The following is a 24,394-nucleotide window of genomic DNA, read 5'->3' as shown; positions in this document are numbered from 1 at the left end:
CCCTCCCCCCACACGGCTAACTGGAAATAGTCTCATCGAAACTGAAATTAGGTCAGCGTCTAGATCTGCCAATGTTTATGTCAGCAGTGGTATGTTGCACTGAGTCGCACGTTTTAATGACATAGCCCGTTTAGAATTATGTCTTGCATGCTATGGATATCTGCCCTTTACAATATTTTTGATAAATAATCCAATTTAATGAAATAAATACAAGTGATTTTTTTAATATTTAAAAAGTTTTGATAAATTCATTTTGAAGAAGTACCAACTCTTCAGACTCAAGAGTATAAGAAGGGCTTTAAAAGTTTGACACCAATGTCGAAGTGTACAAGACACTCTTAATAGCACCAGACATACAGGATGCCTTTTTCAGGTTCGTATCTAAAGTCCGGCAAGTATGGGTGTTATGAAACGTGTCACTGTGTGTGTTTATGTGTTTCTATGGTGACGGTGGGAAGAGGTTAGCGATTGGTTATGAATGATGCAACATAGTTGGCATTATCGTCACTTGGTCTAGGTTAGGACAGACGACACCAGAACGTGAGACTGAAAGGTTGTGTTATTGAAGTGAGTTAGATTTTCTTAAGAAATATTATTACTAAAGTCTACTACAGTTATTTTAACTTGATTTTGTTTATATTATAAATAAAGTGTTATTTAATTTTTTTTTTCACAAGTAGAATTAATTTATTTAAAGTTTTATTAGTTCAGATACAGTGCGCCTAAAGCGGTTTAGTTGTCCACCATCAGTTTGGTTTACAAGTCAACGACCCTAAATTGGGAAAATATATCCGGCTTTCACCCGTTTATTCATTTTTGCTTCAAAGCAATCCTCCTATTACAAACTCACTCATATCCTATGAAGGCGCAAGTGTCTGGTAACCCTGTTTCTTAGCTAATCTGAGACCAAGTGCTATTACCATTGTTAGTATTTATAATAATTTATATACCAAATCTTCGGTTAGTACAAATCTTCACTTACAGTTATAGAAGTAGGAAATTCGTATAGAACTGTGAATAAATAAGAAAACTGCTTCCCGAAATGTTTTTTTTGATAATTACATAAGGATAATGTAAACAAAATTTGAATGAATGTAGAATGTATGTTGATTATGTATAGGCTGCATGCTTTAAGCTCATTAATATGTGCTTTTTTTCAAGATCTTACAAGACTGTTTTGTTTGTTTACATTAAGTGCTGACAGAGTTTTGCTAAAAGTTATAATTTTACCATTTGAGTCCAACTTATATATTTGTACTAAAGTCTTTCTCATCCTTGGACAATATTAAGCACCAAATTGTGGTCTGTCATGGTTCATTCTATTTTATTTCTTTTAAAGCTTTGTTTTTCTATAGAGTCGAGTGTGACGTAATGTGACCAAAATAATTTAATACGTGAGCCAAAGTAAATTTATGAAGTGAAGACACACACTCACAAACACAACAACAACAACCAAGAAACAGTGTTGTTAGTTTCATCTTTTTATTGCACATTTCAATTACATCACCATTTTGTTCTATACACACAGTCATATATACACATCTTTAATTTTCTCACAAAACAATTCCTCTGTACTCTCAAATAAAATACTAATTGTATGTTAAAACTGTAAGGTAAAAATATATTTAACAAATGACTGATGAAAAGAAACAGTCAAATTTAAAAAATGACACAAGTACTTTTTAAAGACATATGGATATTGATAAATTTATTTGGAAAAATGGAATTTACGATTAGTATATGACTATTACCTAAGTTTTACAGAATATATATAAAAAATACAAAATAAGTTACAATGTCACAGTTTGTACACATTATAAATTGGTACTATCCTGACTAAACTAATCCTAGCATGTATGATGTGAGATTAGGCTATTAGTCCACCTCTTCAACCGTTGGTCCACTGTGATGACCATCGGACTGACCAGACGAAGACGAGGGTGCTCCTTGAGAATGCAGTTTCGCCATGACGGAGGAGCTGATCTTTTGTAGCTCTTTCAACTTGTCTTCAAACTCTTCCTTCTCAGCCAGGGAGTTGTTCTCCAGCCATTTGAGAGCCGTTTCACAGGCGGTCATTACAGTGTCCTTATCACTGGAGGAGAGTTTGTCTCCTGCGGCTTCCACCGCCTGTTTGACACCGAAGACGTAGCTCTCCAGCTGATTTCTGGCCGTGACCCTCTCCTGCAGTTTCTTATCTTCGTCCTTGTATTTCTCAGCGTCTGCTAGCATCCTGTCAATTTCAGCTTGACTCAGACGCCCTTTGTCATTCTTGATGGTGATGTTGTTGGATTTGCCAGTGCTCTTGTCTTGGGCGCTAACATTTAGGATGCCGTTGGCGTCGATGTCGAATGTGACCTCTATTTGCGGCACGCCTCTGGGCGCTGGAGGGATGCCAGTTAAGTGGAATTTACCGAGAAGATTGTTGTCTTTGGTCATAGCACGCTCACCTTCGTACACCTGAATGTCTACGCCTGGCTGATTGTCTGAATACGTGGTGAAGATCTGGGAGGTTTTGGTGGGGATGGTTGTGCCTCTCTTGACCAGAGGCGTCATGACGCCTCCAGCTGTCTCTATGCCCAGTGAAAGAGGAGCAACATCTACCAACAAAACGTCTTTAATGGTGTCGCTAGTGTCGCCAGTCAGCACGGCAGCTTGAACCGCAGCTCCATAAGCTACAGCTTCATCTGGGTTGATGGATTTGTTCAGCTCTTTTCCATTGAAGAAGTCTGTCAGCAGCTTCTGAACTTTAGGGATTCGGGTTGAACCGCCAACGAGAACAACCTCATCGATTTTGCCCTTATCCAACTTAGCATCTCTCAGAGCTGACTCTACAGGCACCAGAGTTGAACGGAAGAGGTCGCCACACAGCTCTTCAAATCTGGCTCTTGTGATCTTTGTGTAAAAGTCAACACCATCGAATAGAGAGTCTATCTCAATAGAAGCTTCAGAGCTGCTGGATAGGGTTCTCTTTGCTCGTTCGCAAGCGGTGCGCAGACGTCTGATGGCCCTTGCGTTGTTACTCATGTCTTTGTTGTGCTTGCGTTTGAATTCTTGCACAAAGTGAGCCACCATTCTGTTGTCGAAATCCTCCCCACCAAGATGCGTGTCTCCAGCGGTTGCTTTCACTTCAAACATCGACCCTTCATCGATGGTCAATATGCTGACGTCAAAAGTACCACCACCTAGGTCAAAAATCAGTACGTTCTTCTCTCCCTTGTGCCCTTTATCAAGTCCATAAGCCAAAGCTGCTGCTGTGGGTTCATTGATGATGCGGAGGACATTGATCCCAGCAATAGCACCAGCATCTTTCGTTGCTTGCCTCTGGGAGTCGTTGAAATACGCTGGTACTGTGATCACAGCATCTGTGACTTTCTGACCTAGGAAAGCCTCCGCCGTCTCTTTCATCTTCGTCAGAACCATTGAACTTATCTCTTCAGGGGCAAAGAGCTTTGTTTCACCTTTGAACTCTGCCTGAATTTTCGGCCTACCATCGACCTCAACGACTTTGAAGGGCCAATGCTTCATGTCACTCTGAACAGTCTTATCATTGAACTTCCTACCGATAAGTCTCTTGGCGTCGAAGATCGTGTTGCTTGGGTTTAGAGCTGCCTGGTTCTTAGCTGCATCACCCACCAGCCGTTCCGTGTCTGTGAAGGCCACATAACTCGGGGTGGTCCTGTTCCCTTGGTCGTTGGCGATTATCTCCACCTTGCCATGCTGAAACACACCCACGCAGGAGTAGGTTGTTCCCAAGTCAATGCCAATAGCTGGGGCTTTCTTTCTGCTAGACATCTGTAAAACAAGAGAGAAAGAACATGAAAATATAATGCAATATTTATTTGTTAAGTCAAAACTAAAAATTAAATATGACATCAACAATGGCTGCTTTCTTTATGTCTATATTAACAATTACTACTTTCTCAATGGCTACATTAACTATGGCTACTTCCTTAATAATTACAATAGTTACATTCATACAATGGCTTCTTCCTTAACGGCTACTCACTGAGTGGTTACTTCTTAAGATTGTTTAAAAAAGTGGATGTTAAAAGGAAGAATTTTAAATTTTCCACATAACTGTTACTACTACTTATTTATTTTTGCTATAGTTTTGTTTCTACACTGTTGTGGGATCTGAATAGGTTAATAGATTTCTAGATTTAGTTGATGATAGCTGTCTTTATAGAACTTTTAAAAATATACATAGAACTGTATAATTGACACAACAGTCTCTTGGAATTAGCAAAGGCGGAGATAAAAAAAAGGAAGAGGGGACACGTTTCCATTAGAAAAGAAAGGGAAAAAAAACATACTGGAGACTGGGGATAAACGTAGTCACTAAAACTAATAAGTAGGAACTTATCATTTCATTATTTACAAACATTTCTCTATAACTATAGTCTATGCCTTATCTATAAAATAAACACATGAGCATACTGTGTTACAGAAAAAAAAAGAGTACTTTAAAGTTTAAAATGAAGAGCTAAATTAGGCTCATAGTTCGATATAGGCATTACATATATCGAAGCATAGGTCTACAGGATTAGAACTATTTAACAAGCGTGAATTTATGTCTTAACAAGGTTATAAAATATCACTAGATAAGGATTTACAAAAAAAAAAGTAGGCCTAATAGCGAATTATCTGTAAAAAATAAATGTTTACAGTCTAAAATGAAATCATTAAGACTTACCTTTCGACTAGTTTTCCGATGAAGAACCTCTCTGTGTTCACGTTAAGTCTGGAAATATTTCTCTATGCAATGTCCCAAAGCACGAAGTATAACAGTAAGAAGAATAACTAATAGCAGTATGTACAACAATTGCTTGCTGAGTGAAATGTTTCTTTCAAATTGTCGCTTTACAGTTCAACTGTATTTCTGAGTTCATCTTCCAACCGATCCACCATATATACTAGTTACTAGCGAATTTGTGGAACCACCGAGAACACTGCGGATCAAAACAACAACATTCTTGAGGTTTCTAGTTGACCCCAGCTGTCGATTATTTTGTGAAATCCCATTGGCTGACCTTTCGTCGGTACAAAGCGATGCGCTAAAAATAGACTCATTACTCGACTCTGGAATGTTCCTGATCTTTCTGCAGGAATAGTATCTCACGGAAGTTACCAAAACACATAAAAAAATGCAGAGAAAAACAAAATGGAAAAACAATATATTTATAGTGATAGGTTATAGATCTAATTATAAAAGTATTGATTTCACTGATGCATCATTAATAAGCAAGCTTAAAATTGTATTAAATAGTAGGCTACTCGAGTGTTAGGTACACTATATATTGACTCTAATATGAAAAACAAAACACTTCAATTTGTTTATCTTTACACACTGCATTGTTTTCTAAGTGGTTGGCTAACATTGTTAGTCGAGGACTAAGCGTCTAACATTAAGTTCACACGACTGAATTACAGATGTAATAACTATCAAATGCAAAGATTCTATTTCTCCAATCACCTTAGTGCTACTGTGTATCAAAGTAAAAGCACCCCTTTCAGACCTTTCAATCTATAAGGCAGAGTGCTGTATCTATGGACGACGGCTAACGAGGGTGTCATGTGGGCAGCGAAACGACCTGCTGCTTTTACTTTCTCCAGCTCATGTAAGTTACCCAACACCGACCTAAAATTCGCGAAATTCAAAATTAATATGTATGGATCTAATAGTTGGTAAACTTTATTATTAATCTTTTTGTCAATGCACTAGAGTAGGTGTTGTCCTTCTAATAGACCTAATATTTTTTTTAAAGAGGTTGCTCTATGATCTCTTGACTTTTTGAAAGACTTAAATATATATATATTGTATTTTTTTTTTGCCGAAACACTCACACACACACATTCAGGCGAATACACACACACACACACACACACACACAGATACAATGGTTCTCACTTTGGAGATGTGTGGATATTAATAATATTATTAATGCTAGTAGTTGCTGTTCCTTTGGATACATGATAGGGCATCAGCTGCGTTCAGAGGGTCGAACTACTGTTCCACTAAAAAGTAGTGCCAAGGCATTCATCTTATTTCTATGAAATGATCCATATTCGCTTGGCGACTGAAGAAAGCCATAATAAAACAGTTCCGGTTCTAGTAAGGAATTTGTTTAAAGCACCTACCTTTTCCCATATAAATATATCCATCTTTCTCTCTCTCGTCTCTCTCTCTCTCTTTAAGTCCTCGTTATGATCTACATATTTTCCCACATCCAGCGCAGACATACCCGTTGTCCGCCGGTTAAGGTTCTCTTTCCGCCGTTTACGTCTGTCCTCGGCAGTAGATTTTCTTTTAGTCTCAAATGACTACCCCGCGGACTTTGTAATAACCCCTCAGCTGTCTCCTTTGGAAGCCGCCTTCTACCAGGTGCGCTCTTCCAAGTCTCTTAAAGCAAACTGGCGCCTGAGCTGGTCTTTAAAACGTTATCGGGGAACACCTCTGTTACATCGAGCATATATATCCAGGGGGGCGTAGCCTGGGTAGGATGTTCGGCGTTAAAAACCCCTCCCCCCCCCCCGCAAAATTCTTACAAATTGATCGGTGTTCCTACCAGTCGCTAGGCTCCATAAATAAATGTAAAAGAGAGAAAACATTCGACAGCCTGAGACAAACTAAAGCAAGCTAGTTGCCAGGTTCCAGTGGTTGAAGTTCAAGTAAAACTGAATGTGAACTGATACATACGCTTGGTAATCAAGCTAGTGATGTTCAAATCTGTTCAATTAACCCATTTTCACAAACAAAAAGGAAGTGAATTTTATACACACCTGAAGCGAATCCTGATAATTGATTTATAGCGTGTCGTTTATCTTTTTTTTTTTCCATTAATGTACAAGTATCAAGAGTTCTTTTAAGTTTTAATTTTAGTAAGTTTCTTTGAACCGTAAAGCTAACACTCGCGTAGGAATGCTGGGAATGTATTCGTTGCAATACTGTAAACACTCTATCTTTGGAGGGGGGTCGATAACAGATATTAATGTGGCAGGCTTTTGTGGAGTTTTACGTCTGGAGAGACAATCTTTTCCATTGCAACTTCTCATAAGACTCTAGAGGCCAAAGGCTGGACATCTGTTAACACCAGATACTGCAGCACTTTTACCCTTATTTTTACTTCTACAATCAACGACACTTCCCTTTATATTTAAATGAATGCTACTGAAAAGGTAACAAGAAAAATAACAATAAATAAAAACAACAACAACAGAGGCCATCTACAGAGAGGAACTCCGCCTTTAACTATATAACCAAAACTATATCTATCGTTGTTTCGATATCAAGCAAAATAAACACCAATAATTAATTGACTAATTGAGTATTTTGTTTATTGATTCGTGTTTTGTTACGTACAATAAATAATTGATTAAAGTTTCAACTTGACCCAAGAATGCGTGAGGGAGAAATAGCGTTAACCCAACAAATTTAGCCATATCTGTGAATACTGAAGTATTAGTTACCCTTGTTGCTATTTAACAAAATAATGAATTACCAGTAATTAATTATCTAATAGGTTATTTTTTTTTATTAATTCATGTCTTGTCTATGTCAATAAATAATTGTGTCAAGTTTCAACTTGATCCGACTTGATGGGTGTGGTAAAAAAACAACCTGTACACACTTTTTACCACATAGACAGACAGACAGATAGACAGACAGATAAACAGAGTGTTGATATTAGCTTTGTTACAAAAGCATGTTATTTAACAATATTTAACATTCCAGAGATTTTGTTTGTATGGGATATGTGCCATGTTTATAGTTTCTTCTAGCCTCGTGGTATTAGTTTCGTAAACTTGTTAAAAACTAGAGATCTATATCAAACCGAAACCAAATAGCAGTCACTGACCGAAACTTATAACACGAGTACGCGCAATAATCGGATTTACCCGAAATTGTTTACATGGCGGCATAAACGGGAAATTTCTTAGATTTATTTTTAAATTATTGAACGCGACCTAACAGATATGAATAATGTTATAATTTGTTATACTTATAGTACAAATAACTGCATTGAAATAGTTTTGAAGAAACTCAATTTTTACCGAGTATATTTTCTCTAATAAGAAAAAAAAAGTGCACAGCCGCTTTACTCATAGTGAAACTCTTGTCACCCGCTAGTAAACAATGACGTCTGAGTTATAAATAGATCTAGGGAGATCCCCCTTTTTCAACATCATTTCTAGAATCATTGATTTCGTTATTGTAAAATATAAAAGGTTCAAGTGAGAGTTGGTTTATTTACATATAATGAAAGCAGTGGCTTCTGTACCTGAACATAATCAAACATTACATTTGTGTCTCTTTAGTTGCATTGCAATCTTGTTGGATTAAATTAATGAGGTAAGTAGATCTTCTACTTTTAGAGTTGGAAATCTAGATTGTAGTCTGCTAGGAAAAATGTAAACAAATAAGTCACGTGTGCAGTGCCAAAATAGTCAGCTTATTTTACAGACGAGTCTGTCTATGATAGAATTGGTAGCTTGTTCGTGCCTGTTATGCGCTCTGAAATGCCGTTCTATTTTTTCGAAGGTCCAGGGTTCGAACCCTGCCCACTGCCTTCTCCCGTCGTCCTGCGGAAGGGTTAAAACTGTGATTTATTTACCTTTAAAACCTTGAGGAACATCCAAAACATGTAAAACATTTTTTTTATTTATAAGTTTACCATTATCTTGCCTGATAATTTTGTAATAATTTTTTTACAATTCCAAGCGAATGGAAGTTTAATTTTACTAAAATTGGATTTCTATTTACTAGAATTGTATAATAGTAACCAGATAAACCCATGGCGCATCTTAGCTGTATAAAGGCAGGTGTTTATATCATTTAGACATTAATCTGTAAGAGAAAAATGCACTAAACTTTCAGAATGTTTTTGTGTTAGACGTACTGGACGTCTTATCCCAGCCTCTTGAAGGGAGGCAGGGTAGGGGAGCTGAGAGGATTCAAACTCGGGACCATCGTGGCAACAATCAGGAGCGCATAACACACGACCGTGCAGTCATGCACTTCAAGTCAGAAAGTAAATGATGGAAATGCAGTGTCTTTTCTTTTTTTTTTTTTTTTTTTTTTCATGTTATAATAGTTTGTTCTGTTCTTTCTCTACTGATTGTGGTTTTACATATTCCGGATGTTCCTCCACAGTGGAAGATAATCTTCTTCCAAGTCCAAGCCTCACTTAGGAGGATGGGGGGCAGGGTATGAACTGGGACATTGACACCGCGGAGCGACAGCACGCACATTCCACGACTAGGCAGTCATCCAACTAACAATTATAAACTTCAAACTAGAGAAGCGCAAACGTATCCATTTCGATAGCTTCCTTAGCGATCTGATAAATAACAGACGCTCTTTGTAAAAACAAACAAACAAACTATGTCGCTCAATAATTTTAAATGTTTCAAAATAAAAGATGATAGTAACTGTTAGTACTCAATTCTTCCTTAACACCAAAGTACACCAAAATATAGTCAAATCTCGTTTACAAAATTCATAAAATATATTATAAATAATATTGTACTGATATTGTAGCGAATCTAAAGTAGGTACATTAACGATGGGGCAAGGTCAAGGTTCGTCCTGGTTATCGTGTTTTCTAGATCTGGCCTACATGGTTCACTGGCGCCGACACTGACTTTACGTTCCTACATGGTTCGCTGGCACCGACACTGACTTTACGTTCCTACATGGTTCACTGGCGCCGACACTGACTTTACGTTCCTACATGGTTCACTGGCGCCGATACTGCTCTAACGTTCCTACATAATTTACTGGCGCCGTCCCTTTCTTTAAGTTCCTCAGGGTTTACTGGCGCCACCAGTGTCTTTACGTTCCTCAGGGTTTACTGGCGCCACCAGCGTCTTTACGTTTCTACATGGTTTACTGGCGCCGTCCCTTTCTTTACGTTCCTCAGGGTTTACTGGCGCCACCAGTGTCTTTACGTTCCTCAGGGTTTACTGGCGCCACCAGTGTCTTTACGTTCCTCAGGGTTTACTGGCGCCACCAGTGTCTTTACGTTCCTCAGGGTTTACTGGCGCCACCAGTGTCTTTACGTTTCTAAATGGTTTACTGGCGCCACCAGTGTCTTTACGTTTCGAAAGGGTTTACTGGCGCCACCAGTGTCTTTACGTTTCGAAAGGGTTTTCTGGCGCCACCAGTGTCTTTACGTTCCTCAGGGTTTACTGGCGCCACCAGTGTCTTTACGTTCCTCAGGGTTTACTGGCGCCACCAGTGTCTTTACGTTTCTAAATGGTTTACTGGCGCCACCAGTGTCTTTACGTTTCGAAAGGGTTTACTGGCGCCACCAGTGTCTTTACGTTTCAAAAGGGTTTTCTGGCGCCACCAGTGTCTTTACGTTCCTCAGGGTTTACTGGCGCCACCAGTGTCTTTACGTTCCTCAGGGTTTACTGGCGCCACCAGTGTCTTTACGTTTCGAAAGGGTTTACTGGCGCCACCAGTGTCTTTACGTTTCAAAAGGGTTTTCTGGCGCCACCAGTGTCTTTACGTTCCTCAGGGTTTACTGGCGCCACCAGTGTCTTTACGTTCCTCAGGGTTTACTGGCGCCACCAGTGTCTTTACGTTTCTAAATGGTTTACTGGCGCCACCAGTGTCTTTACGTTTCGAAAGGGTTTACTGGCGCCACCAGTGTCTTTACGTTCCTCAGGGTTTACTGGCGCCACCAGTGTCTTTACGTTTCTACAGGGTTCACAATCTCGCACCAAGACATGGTCACAATCTGTATCGCTCTCTATCTTCTTGTTGTCTCCAGAACAGTTACTTACATGAACAGAAATGTCTTTCCACTCGCAAGATCGACACTTCCACTGTTTCTCAGACAACTTGATCACAAACACAGAAGAGAACCTACGCTGTATCTAACCTGCAGGCCTGCTCACTGGAGCTGATCTCTCCTTCAAGTCTACACGGATCGAACCAAGCTCTAGTTCTGTCTTCCATTCACTTAGGCCGCTATCCACTATTTCTCCTTTCTTATTACTACAATATTTTTATCATTAGTACTGAACAGTGCACTGGTGCGCACCATATGCGTCGGCGCGGGAGCAGAGTTGTAACCATAGACATAAATAAATATAGACTGGCCGATTAAAGAGTTTTATGAAACGAAAATCAGTGACTTGCAATTTTGTGTACTTAATTATAAGGAGGCAGTGTAGTTTTCTTTAAACTCTAATAATGAAGATCATGTAATTTTTCATAATTTGGAAATCCGAATACAATAGATATACATATTTTCAAGTTACATGAAGTTACTTCCTTCGGCCAGTCTATATTTATTTATGTCTATGGTTATAACAATTTTTATCAGGTTATAAATAGGATCTTAAATTAAGCAAAATTAATAAACTTTAAAACATTCCTTTTTTAATAGAGCGAAATGGGTGGCACAAAAATGCGAAAGAAAAATCACACTAAGAAAAATGTGCACAACTCTAAGAAGAATGTTCAAGGGAAGATCAACAAAGTCACAAGTAGCAACACTAACAACCAGACGACGGAAGTAGCTGTCTATGATGCATTGTTTGCCAAGCAGCAAGTGGCGAGACATTTCGGGACCTGCGTGGTGTGTCACAAACAGGATTTTTTCCTGAAGTCTTGCAGCCGGTGCAAGGAGGCGAAGTGCTGCCTCAAATGTCTTGGCGATCATAGAATCAAAGATGAACAACGACTTGTCTGTGGTGAGTGGAAATATCTATTTGATTTTTCTCTACCTTTCATTAAAAGTCGGTAAACACTTTTAATTGTTTTTTATTTCTACAATTTTTTTTTAACAAAGCTTATATCAACTCACTCTGTCTGTCTGTCTGTCTGTCTGTCTGATACAAAAAAAAAGTTTCATGATATTTATTCGACATCTTTTCTCGGATCAAATTGAAACTTAACATAATTATTCATTAGCATAGACCAAACATGAATCTATAAGAAAAATTAATTAATTACTGGTAATTAATTATTTTGTTTGATATCGAAATAGGGAAATAACTTCTCTCTCTCTCTCTCTCTCTCTCTCTCTCTCTCTCTCTCTCTCTCGTTATAATTCTTTTCTCAATTAACATGCTAGCATATGATCATGCTTTTTAATTAAAATATTTACATCATTCCAAACAGTTCGTAACGTGCTCTTCGCCAATGCCAGGGAATGTATACCGCTGGAGTTAAAAGAACACTACTTCAACAACGGCTTTGCAGAGATTAGTTCACACTTGTACAGTGTTCCAAAGCGAGAAGTCTGTAAGTCATTGGTCTTTCAAAGACTTTGTTTTGAAAACATTAACTACTCATAAGGAACTTTTAGGTATAAGTGGAAACAATGAGATTAGAGTTTAAAGCCGAAATTATTTTGTTTTACTAGTCGCCCTTTCCTAACCCTTATAAATCTTAGATTTTTCTATTGAGAACCTCACTTTCAATTTCAATAAACTGCTTACAATGCCTTAAAAAAAACGATCATAGGCGTAGGCGTAGTTGGGTACCCACCTTTTTTTTTCTCATAGCTTTGCAAGACTAAGTAGAGTTCTGTAGCAAAACGAAATTTCACACAGCCGAATTGAACAAACTTTATTACTTAAATATAAAAGTATTTTCTAAATATCTTTTTTTTAATAGGGAAAAATTATATAGAAGAATAAGGTTTTAATGAGTGAGCAAGTGAGTCTCTAATTAACATGCACGACACTATTTACTCCTGGATACTTTTAGGAAGTAATTGGACCTCATTCACCAATCGTCAACAAACAACATTTAGCCACGTGATAATATTGATAAAACAACGAAAAAACGCCTTACGCGTTTAGTGTATTACGTAATTCGTATAGAGATAAAGAATCACGTCTCTAAATAGTGTTTGTTTACGATTGGCGAGTAAGGTCCATTAGGAACTTGTGTAATATATAAATTAGGATGATTGGGTTCATACACGCAAAGAGAATAAAAATTTAAAATAATTGTATAAAATTATCAATATATTGAAATAATGTTTGTTATTAATGTTCGATTTCTTTTCTATGTAAAACAGTTCATCTAATGGGTCACTCCAGGAGTGTAGTGCTGGTTCAAGTGTTAGAATTTAATATTGTCCCCCTGGAACCACCAGATCTACTAGCTACAAATATTGTCCAGCTCAAGGTACAGGTAAGTCCATCTCAGCTAGGATGAAAACTGAAGAAAAAGTGAACAGCTGTAACATAGAGATTATAGAAAGGGTATTATAATATTATTACAAAAGTTAAAATATATAGGTAGGGGCATAAAATAATATTTGTTTTAATTTATTTATTTAATTTTTGTTTTATTTTGTTTTACTATATTTATTATTTACTCACCTCCTTAAAGACTGAGGAAAAGTAGCCACCAGGTGGGTAGCCAACGTCAGAAAATAAACCTTGTCATAGTAATAACAACCAATCAATTAAGGAATTTCTGTGTTGGCTTAAATTCAAAACCACCTCAATCTGCGCCTGTTGACTCGTTGCCTATTGCGTTAGTAAGACGTCATCTGGTAGCTATTTGGACATTTACAATAAGTTTACATGGAGGGGAGATATTTTAAATTCAAATTCATGTTTAATAACAGCTCTGAGCAGGCTCTGTTTTTACAAAGCTTATATCAACTCACTCTATCTGTCTGGTAAAAATTGTGTACACGTTATTTCTCCCACAACCATTCTCGGATCAAGTTGATACTTCGCACAATTTGATACCACTAAGGGTATGCTATTGCTAAATTTGTTGGGTTTAGTTCCTTTAAATAATTGTTAACACTATCTCTCTCACACCCATTCTCCCATCAAGTTGATACTTAAAACAATTATTTATTGTATCTAACAAAACATGACTCAATAATAAACATATATAACTTGTCTATTAATTGTTGGTAATTAATAATGTATTTGATATCGAATAACGGAAAACAACGCCGTACATTATTAAGTGATATAGTTTTAAGGGAGGACTCCTTCCCCTTTGGAAGGGCTTTTTTTTTTTTTTTAAAGGATTTTTTTTTCTTGTTACTTATTGAGTAGCTGTCATTTAAATAGAAAAATATAAATATTTTTATTTTAAATTACAGGACAATGACGGCTTGCAGGCGGCAATACACATTCACCCAAACGTGTTTGCGATGCTTTTTTTCGGCCAAGGGTCCTGGTTGAGTGATTTGGAGACTCAATTGCCACCGGGAACATTTATCTTGTTAACAGGCATCTTTTGGAACTATCGCGTCAACGGGGCCTCAATCGACGTGGCTGACTACGAGCAACAGATGCATGTCGTTCCTGAAACAGCTAAAATTTGTAAATCAATCACCTCAAAGGATTGCGAGGTTCTCAATCGGGTAAATTACAGGCTAAGTAGAAGACAGATGACGTAAAAGACGGAGTCTCATATCCATGAGTCGACATCACAGCAGCAGTACAAAATATTGAACTGTAAGACAGTTACGTAACTTCCTTTCAATCTCGGTGTTGAATTTGTTATTCTTGCATAACAAAGTAGGTCGACAGAGTAGGTCAATAAAGTATGTCAACAAAGTAGATCAGCAAAGAAGTTCAACGAAGTAGTTCAAGTAGGTCAACAAAATAGGTCATGAAAATAGGTCAGCTCATACAAGAACTAAATAACACGATAAGAAGCTTAGACAAAAACATGAAATGTTGACGTGTGTACAGCATTTAACTCAGAAATACATTTATTGACTTACAATTTCAAGCTTATGTGTCCTACAAAGCGTTTTTGTAATCTCATATTTACCATCAAATCACTTTAGAGATGAACTTTTGTTTCTATATTGTTGATTATATGAGCACTCTAGAAGCTTGTCTGATAAGTAAGACAAAAGTTAGTTAGTATTTAAATCTGTTAGGGAATGACTCTAACGAAAGTGGTTCGATGGTCACATACTTTTTGTGTTTCAAAACTTTGATTTCACGCAACAGGATATAGTAAAACGTCTCAAAATCTTTCAAAATTAAAAAAAATTGATTTAAAATAAGAACAAAAGAAAAAAAAACAGGTTTCTGATTAAACTGAGAACCAAATACTGAAAAATAAATCTTATATCAAATGCCGAATGATGATAAGAATTATATTTAAAAATTCTGTAAAGAAATGCTTATGTTATTGCTGTATGTACGGGTACTAATGTTACATTTTGTTTGTGAATGAGAGAGAGAGAGAGAGAGATAGAGAGAGAGAGAGAGAGAGAGAGAGAGAGAACACAAAGAGAAAAAAGATATTAAAAAAAGGAAGAGAGATGTATAAATCAAATCTTATATATTACAGACGTTACTTAAAGAAGATAACTATGTCCTACGCATTCCATGTGTCAATCTAGTCATGTATATTAAAGTGATTTAAACTCTGCTAAGTCGTTGGTTTTCCTGGCTGATTCAGGCAACCCATTCTATTCTCTATAGGCACTAGGAAAGAAGAAGTACTTGTACGAATTTGTTCTAGTGTGCCTCTATCCTTGTGTATTTCTAAGTATTGTTACGTATTTCTGATTTTCTGGCTAAATGTACTAGGCACACAAATAAAAGAAACACTGCAAAGAACTTGACGACTCAACTTTCAGCTTTAAATAACTTTATTGAATTATAACTATAACAATTTGTCACTGTAACATGTAGCGTATACGTCTTACATCGACTGTATCGACTGTAACGGCTCAAGTCCACTCTCTTCTACTGTCTCGCACAGTAGAGAACAGTATCGACGACTGTACTGACTCCTTTCACATGAACATCTCTGGTTTATAAAGAGTCCCTAATCGCTTGTCTATTGTTGCAAAAACACTGCTAGTACCCTCTGGAACAACATGGGAGGAAACATCACATCCTGTTGTTGTTTATACATGTCGATACCAGAGGATGCCTGCTGCAGTGTCATCTCGCCGAGGTCACACGTAGTGACCTCTAACTGTCACTGTTCATTTGTCACAATGCCCCCCCCTTCGTAAATCTGTTCGTCCTCTGGAACAACACGTGAGGCACGTCCCATCCTGTCTTTGTTTACATGCATAGATTCCAGATAACACTCGGTGCTGTGTCATCTCGCCGGGGTCACACATAGTGACCTCTACCTGTCACTGTTCATTCGTAACACTGCCCCCTTCTTAGATCTGTTCGTCCCGAACAGATTCTATTTCACCACGGTACTGATGGAGTCGGTCAACGTGGACAACCTTCAGCTTGGACCGTGGACTTTTCTGTATCCGGTAGACCACGTCGTTTATTCTTTTTACGACACGGTATGGACCTTCCCAGTCTCTTTGGAGTTTCGGGGATCTGCCTTTTCGTCTCTGTGGGTTATAGAGCCACACTAGATCATTCTCATGGAACCCCGACGTATTGGCCCGTTTGTCATACCTCGTTTTCATCAGGTCACTGTTGGTCTTGATGTTTCTGCGGGCCAATACATGAGCATTCTCCAATCGTCTTCGGAGATTGGTGACATATTCAGTTGAAGACACTGGCGTATCTCTCGGAATCCCAAATAACAGGTCACATGGTAGACGAAGCTCACGACCAAATAACATCTTCGCTGGGGTATATCCTGTGGTGCTATGAACGGATCCTCTGTATGACATGAGGAACATGGGGATATGGGTGTCCCAGTGGTCTTGTCGGTCATCAGTAACCTTAGACAGATGTTGTTCTAGGGTTCTGTTGAATCGCTCCACCATTCCATCAGATTGCGGATGGAGAGCTGTCGTGTGAGTCTTTTCGATGCCAAGTGTCTTGCACATCTCCTGGAAAACTTTGGACTCGAAGTTCCTGCCCTGGTCAGAGTGCAACTCATTAGGTACACCAAAGCGACTGATCCAGTTATCCACGAGTGTTTCGGCCACTGTGATAGCTTCTTGATTTGGTATGGCATAAGCTTCTGGCCATTTGCTGAAATAGTCCATGACTACCAAGATGTATTTGTTTCCTTTCTCGGTTTCAGGAAATGGGCCTGCTACATCTATTGCGATCCTTTCGAATGGAACACCAACATTATACTGTTGCAAAAGACCCCTAGTTTTGCGTCGAGGGCCTTTTGCTGCCGCACATATGTCGCACCTTCGACACCATTCCTCTACATCCTCTCTATATCTGAACCAGTAGAACCGCTGACGAACTTTTTCCAGAGTCTTATTGACACCAAGATGAGATCCGCTAGCGCCATTATGCATCTCTTTCAGTACTTCAGCAACTCTCACCTTCGGTAACATCAGCTGAAGGCGATTGGATGTTCCATCAGCAGATTCCCAAACTCTTTTGATGACACCATTGACCAACGTCAGCGAGTCCCACTGAGCCCAGTACGCCTTGGTGGCTACCCCCTTCTCAGAGATGTCTTTCCAATCTGGCCGTTGTCCATCTTCTTTCCATAGAAGAATGGGAGCCAGATCTTCATCTTGCATTTGGTCCTCTCGAATCCTTTTATCACACCAGGGTCCGGAAACATCTACTCCGAGCCGAAGACAATTGACAGCTACCTCCTTTTCCTCAGCCTTCTTGCAGTGCTTACATTCTGCTTTGCAGGGTCGTCGAGACAGTGCATCAGCATTCTGGTGAACTTGCCCTTTTCGGTGCTTAGTTTCAAATTCATAGGTTTGAAGACGTTCGATCCACCTTGCCACCTGACCTTCAGGGCTCTTAAATGAAAGCAACCATTGCAGAGCTGCGTGATCTGACCTTAAGATAAATTTCTGCCCGTATAGGTACTTGTGGAAATGTTTTATTGCATCCACAGCAGCCAGCAATTCACGTCTCGTCACACAGTAGTTCCTTTCAGCTCTCGATAGGCTTCGACTGAAGTATGCGATGACTCGTTCAGTTTCATCCACCTTTTGGGACAAGACTGCGCCTATTCCAGTGTTGCTTGCATCTGTGTCGAGTATGAATGTCTTCCCTGGAATGGGGTAGGCCAATACTGGTGATGAGGATAGTGTGTTTTTCAGCCTCTCGAAAGCTTCTTGACATTCAGATGTCCAAATAAATGGCCTCTTTTGCTCTGTCAGTTGATGAAGGACCTTACAGATGTTTGAGAAATTTGGCACAAAACGTCGGTAGTATGTACAGAGTCCCAAGAAACTTCTCAGCTCATGGATATTACTTGGCGTAGGCCATCGTTTCACTGCCTCAACTTTGTCAGGGTCAGTGCTGACTCCGTCATTTGACACAATGTGACCAAGGTACTTAACGTTTTTCCTGAATAAGGAACACTTCTTTGGGCTGAGTCTCATTCCCGCACTTCTTATCCGTTGAAATACTTCCTTCAGATTTGCAAGGTGATCTTCAAACGTTTTGCCAATGACAATAATGTCATCAAGGTAAACAAGGCATGTAGTCCAATGAAGTCCTCGTAAAACCCTCTCCATCAATCGTTCAAAGGTGGCTGGTGCGTTGCAGAGACCGAATGGCATCACAGTAAATTGCCAGAGGCCATTGCCAGCAGAGAAGGCGGTTTTCTCTCTATCATTGGGATGCATTTCAACTTGCCAATACCCACTCTTTAGGTCGAGAGTAGAAAATACCTGGGACCCTGCAAGCGTGTCCAAAGTATCGTCGATTCTAGGAAGTGGATAACTATCTTTATGTGTGACTTCATTCAGAGCTCTGTAATCTACACAAAATCGCATAGATCCATCCTTCTTCTTTACTAAGACAATAGGCGAACACCAAGGACTATTTGAGGGCTCAATGATTCCTTGCTGCGTCATGCCCTCTATCATGTCCATAGCTTCTTGTTGCTTTGCTAGCGGCAAGCGACGTGGTGGCTGTCGAATCGGTCTGGTGTTTCCAGTGTCTATTCGATGTTGTACCATGTTTGTCCGTCCGCAGTCTGTTTCATCAGATGGCAGAATATCTTCAAACTCAATGATCAACTGTTCCGCTTTGCTGTACTGCTCATCTGATAAATTCACTTTCATTTCTGTCAGGAGCTTGGTAATTTATGGATTGAAAGGTTTGGTGGAATTAACGATCGTGATATCATTATTACAGTTTCTGATCAGGTCAAGAGTATTACATATTGCGATGGGTCTGTCTTTCTCTAGATGTCTCTCCTGTAGGCCGAGGTTCATGATTCTGACAGGCACCTTTTGATCTTTTCCGACAAGGACCAATGTTTTTCCTACTGCCATTCCGCTGTTGTCATTTTCAATGCCTTCCACTATCGCCGTCATCGTTGCAGTTTGACCATGCTCTAACTTTCCCCAGATAATAGCTTCAGACTGAGCTGGCAAACTTGTATCTTCTGTTAAAAGGATTCTTTTTATTTGACCATTCTCTTCATCTTCATCCCCGAGCAAGGGAATCTCAACATCACCACATTTCAAAGTACCACCTCCGATGTTCAGAGAGAATTCACATTTCTGCATAAAATCGAGCCCAATAATACAGTCATCTGTAATGTTAGCGATCAGAAATTCATGTATAAATGACTGATGCCCGAGCTCAAAGTTTATATTTGTCAGTCCATGTATAGGCATCATCTCTCCACTGGCCGTCTTCAAGGAGTAAGAGTTCACTCTCTTGATTTCGTTCTTTTTGACAATGTCTGGACGAATGACTGAACGTGAGGCACCAGTATCTAGAAGAAAACGGTAATTTCGAGATCCAATTCTACCATTGATGTACAGACTTTTATTCTTCCCTAACACAGCGACTGGAATTATAGTTGCAGGGGCTGTCATGTTCTTGATCGCCGATTTTTGCCCCATAAAACCGGCGAAAGTTAGTTTCCCTGGTAGACATGAGCACCTGACCTTGCATCTGTCTCCGGTCTGTGCTGATACTCTGTTTGTCGGGGAAATCTTCTCGTGCAGTTCCTTTGTAGATGGCCAGGTTCTCCACAATTCCAACAACGTACACTGGTTCTATTCTGTCCTTCTTGCTTCTTATTTGGTCTGCGTTCTTCTAGCACTTCAGTTACCCTTCTGAGAAGTTGTGTAAGATCTTCTTCTTGGACTTCCAGCATACGCCCATGATGGATATTCTTAGAGGCGTCTTTGGCGGCTTCATAGGAGAGGGCGTAGACCAGAGCTTCGCTGGATTTGCGCTTACCACTGATTCTTATTGCCTTCTTCAGTTCTGGATCTCGAATAGCATCAATGAATGCATCAGTGATAATGACGTCCAGAAAGTCTTGTGCTGCTGTTGGATATGCCAAATGAGCAAGACGTTCTATGTCCGCCTCTAGCTCTTGCAAGGTTTCACCGGAGCGTTGTTGTCGGGTTTTCAACTGAACTCTATAAACTTCTTGTAAATGTTCGTCTCCGTAACGGAGCTCCATAGCCTTAACAATGGCAGCGTAATCTTGTTGATTTGTTATTGACTGAAGCAGTTCTGCTGCCTTCCCTCTTAAAGCTAACACCAGAGCAGTCGCTTTCACTTCTTCAGTGTTCCAGTTATTAACCTTGGCCGCTGCCTCAAACTGTCTTTTGTAAACAGTCCATGAGATGGATCCATCAAACACAGGCGGCTTTATCTTCCCAGAGATTTCGGGCACTAATGTTTTTGTTCTAGTACCCTGTTCCTTACTCAGTTGTTCTTGGACATGAGTCCTTATCTCTTCCATTTCTTTTTCCACAGTGTTGACTCTCTGGTCAATCTTCTCGTTCATAGAGCTCATCTGTTCATTTACTTTTTCATTCATGGCGTTTATTTTCTTGAGGCTCTCCTTCATTAAGTCCATCTGGCCCTGCATGTTACTCAGGATCTCTGTCATATCTGGGTTTAATTCAAATATGTATTCATCTGGATCTTGATCTTCCTCAATAAGGGCCTGTCTTAGGCGTTCTGTTAGTGTTTCTTTGTTACCATTGAGCTGCAGACCTCTCTCACGAAGTTCTTGCCTTAATTCTTTGACCAACAGCTGGTTAAGTAGTTTCCTCGAAGACATTTCAGCCAGAAAACATCCCACTTCTGACACCAATTGTTACGTATTTCTGATTTTCTGGCTAAATGTACTAGGCACACAAATAAAAGAAACACTGCAAAGAACTTGACGACTCAACTTTCAGCTTTAAATAACTTTATTGAATTATAACTATAACAATTTGTCACTGTAACATGTAGCGTATACGTCTTACATCGACTGTATCGACTGTAACGGCTCAAGTCCACTCTCTTCTACTGTCTCGCACAGTAGAGAACAGTATCGACGACTGTACTGACTCCTTTCACATGAACATCTCTGGTTTATAAAGAGTCCCTAATCGCTTGTCTATTGTTGCAAAAACACTGCTAGTACCCTCTGGAACAACATGGGAGGAAACATCACATCCTGTTGTTGTTTATACATGTCGATACCAGAGGATGCCTGCTGCAGTGTCATCTCGCCGAGGTCACACGTAGTGACCTCTAACTGTCACTGTTCATTTGTCACAATGCCCCCCCTTCGTAAATCTGTTCGTCCTCTGGAACAACACGTGAGGCACGTCCCATTCTGTCTTTGTTTACATGCATAGATTCCAGATAACACTCGGTGCTGTGTCATCTCGCCGGGGTCACACATAGTGACCTCTACCTGTCACTGTTCATTCGTAACAGTATTTTATAAGGTTTCGTTTTTTCTATTTGTAAGCTATGATCTAGTGTTTTATGTATTCTAGCTACTTGACTTTTTATTCAACACACATCGAGCTATTCATGTATAAATATAATGTTTTTGTACAAATGCAATAAAACTGAATTGGTCTTTTAATATTTGTGTTTTGTTTAGCTGTGTTTAGAATTAGTGTGTAGACATAAATGTTTGAAATGAAATATGGACTCACTATGAAGTACCATGTTGTCATTGTTTTGGTGAAATGGCAGTGAAAAGTGAAAACTAATCCATGCTTTGTAGTTTTGGTCTGGTCTCCTTGTGGGAGCAGGTGCAAGGTCGGGCAGACGTAATGTGCTCAATGCACACACCTACTAGTGCCTCATCATCAAAAGAGAGCAGGAGAGACACAAACATATATGTTAATATTAAAGCATATATATATATATATATATATATATATATTGAATAGAAGGACGATTCTATAAAATGTATTGCTACTCTAGCGATAAAAAAATAAATATTTTCATCAGTCTTTTAAAAAAGGTCATAGTGTCACGTAATGTACGGGTCAAGGTCATGGTTTAAAAAAATAAACTAATAGTTTGTCGCTGGTGTATTTCAAGAACATAAAGTGATTGCACAGCAAGACCGCAGTTTGACCAATTGTTTACAAGTTATTTTAAAACAAAGACGACATCGGAAAGTTTCTATACGTGCTACAAATAGTTAGATGGTTCTAGTAAGGTAACAATGTAGATTGGGGGTTGAGGAGATAAGTTGAAGCATTGAATGGTTCGGGCCTCAGTGACTGCAGTAAATATATATATAAATTACATTTTATTTTATGTTTATAAAGTGCGTTTATTATTATAGTTGTCCTCCTTCAGTCGTAGAACGACTAAGGTTCATCTCGCACACTTCCTCATGTGGCTGTGGAGCCCTATTTTGGAGAGACACTCCCGTCCACAGATAACGCAGGTTAGGGTGGCTTTTGTTTCGGTGGTAGAGTTGCTGGCCATTTTTCGTATTGTACGTTTTTCTTCCTGAGCTGAGACCCATGTTCTTCACTGTCCATAGCTTTCTTGGTTACTGTCTCTCTCCATCTGGTACTGTCTAGAGCTATGTCTTCCCAATGGTCAGTATTGATGTTCACTTATTTGAGGTCCCGTTTTATTACATCTATGTAAAGGAGGTGGGCCAGTCGCGAGTTGTCCGTAGAGGATGACCTTCGGGATGCGATTGTCCACCATCCGGCGAACATGTCCAAGCCAGCGCAAGCGGCGTTGTCTGAAGGCTGTAAAGATGCTGTAAAGATGCTGGGGATACCTGTTCGTGCATGGATCTAAGTATTGCACACTTTTTCTTTCCATGTGATTTTCAAGATCCTACGGAGACATCGCAAATGGAATGAGTTGAGTTTTCTCTCTTCCTTTGCATTGGTGGTCCATGATTCACTACCATACAGTAGAGTACTCCTAACGCATGCCTTGTAGACTTCCATTTTGGTCACTGTAGTGAGTTTCTGGTTTTCCCAAACTCTTGGCCTGAGTTTAGCAGCCTTCCCTATGCGTTTTTTTTTAATCTCCTCTTCTAGAGATAGGTCAGCTTTAATAGTTGATCCCAGATAGCATAATTCATTTACGTCCAGCTTGTTATCGTCTATGAGGATGGAGGGTGGTGCTGTAGCAGGTGGTCCCATAACATTTGTTTTCTTTGTGCTGATAGTTAAGCCATACTCTTTACAAGCCTGAGAGAAGAGGGACATTAGTGACTGAGGTTCCTCTTGTGTGTGTGCCACTACCGCTCCGTCATCCGCGAATAACATATCTCTTACGAGGGTGGTTCTGATTTTAGTTTTGGCCCTCAGTCTGGCAATATTTAGGAGTTTGCTATCAAATCTGGAATGAAGATAGATGCCTTCGGTGGATTTGTCAAACGTGTTGTGGATTAGCAGTGAAAATAGTTTTCCAAAGAGGGTTTGGGCCAGGACACATCCTTGTTTGACTCCGCTGTTGAAAAGATACGATTGCATTTAGTAGTTTGGGTGGACAGCCTATTATCTGTAAAATTTTAAAGAGGCCATCTCTGCTGACTAGATCTAAGGCTTTTGTCAGGTCAATGAACGCAATATACAAAGGCATCCTTTGTTCTCCGCACTTTTCCTGAAGTTGGCGGATGGAGAAAATCATGTCACTCGTGGATCTCCCTGAGCGAAAGCCGCATTGTGATTCTGGATAGACCCGATCAGCGAGTTTTTGTAGCCTGGGAAGTATCACTCGAGCAAAGACTTTGCCTACAATACTTAAGAGGGAGATTCCACTGTAATTGTTGCAGTCGATTCTGTCACTTTTGTTCTTATACAACTTGAGGACAAGTTGAAAAACGCGTTGCTTTTGACTTTTGATTCGAAACCACATATTTTGTAGGTTCATATTTTATATACACTCAAATACATTTTTTTTCTTTGTCTTTATCATTATTTCGATATTTGTATACAAAACGAAAACTTAAAATAAAAAGTATTGATTTTTTAAAATAAACGCGGGGAGTGGGGCAGGTGGAGTAATTTATTTTAAATAAAATGGTGGCTTCTGTAATCTGCATCTGCATGCTTACATTCCGCCCCGGACGCCCGGACGTCACTACGCCGCTGTGTCTATGTAAGAAAACGAGTGGAAGACGATCGGGTAAACCCGTAACCTACTGCGCTTTGCTAGAGCTCTGAGTATTACAAATTACATCAGAATCGGAAATTACCATTAACTTTAAAATAGCTTTTCAACTACAGTTTCTGTAGTTATTTCTGACTAAAATGACGATATTGCTAAAAAT

At 39.3% G+C, this 24,394-nt stretch overlaps 2 protein-coding genes across 3 annotated transcripts; one reads left to right on the top strand and one right to left on the bottom strand.

Moving 5' to 3' along the window:
• Nucleotides 1-150: 150 nt before the first annotated feature.
• On the top strand, nucleotides 151-21,718 carry LOC106067004 (uncharacterized). 2 transcript variants are annotated; one of them, XM_056012509.1, is made up of 5 exons: nucleotides 151-373; nucleotides 11,397-11,703; nucleotides 12,134-12,256; nucleotides 13,041-13,156; nucleotides 14,094-21,718. In XM_056012509.1, the coding sequence occupies exons 2-5, from the start codon at nucleotides 11,403-11,405 to the stop codon at nucleotides 14,391-14,393; spliced, it is 840 nt and encodes a 279-aa protein (XP_055868484.1). In that variant the 5' UTR covers nucleotides 151-373; nucleotides 11,397-11,402; the 3' UTR covers nucleotides 14,394-21,718. The 2 variants fall into 2 exon arrangements, with proteins under 2 accessions (XP_055868484.1, XP_013081555.2); XM_013226101.2 differs by lacking the exon at nucleotides 151-373 and adding an exon at nucleotides 8,194-8,350.
• Nucleotides 1,466-4,971, bottom strand: LOC106067005 (heat shock protein 70 B2-like). Its single transcript, XM_056012508.1, has 2 exons — nucleotides 4,694-4,971; nucleotides 1,466-3,792 (listed from the first exon to the last, which is right to left on the bottom strand). The coding sequence occupies exon 2, from the start codon at nucleotides 3,790-3,792 to the stop codon at nucleotides 1,876-1,878; it is 1,917 nt and encodes a 638-aa protein (XP_055868483.1). The 5' UTR covers nucleotides 4,694-4,971; the 3' UTR covers nucleotides 1,466-1,875.
• Nucleotides 21,719-24,394: the final 2,676 nt, after the last annotated feature.

This window comes from Biomphalaria glabrata, chromosome 15 (genome assembly GCF_947242115.1).
Source record: "Biomphalaria glabrata chromosome 15, xgBioGlab47.1, whole genome shotgun sequence".
Taxonomy (NCBI): domain Eukaryota; kingdom Metazoa; phylum Mollusca; class Gastropoda; family Planorbidae; genus Biomphalaria; species Biomphalaria glabrata.
Note: the sequence above shows the minus strand (reverse complement) of the source record. Positions and strands in the feature narration are given on the sequence as shown.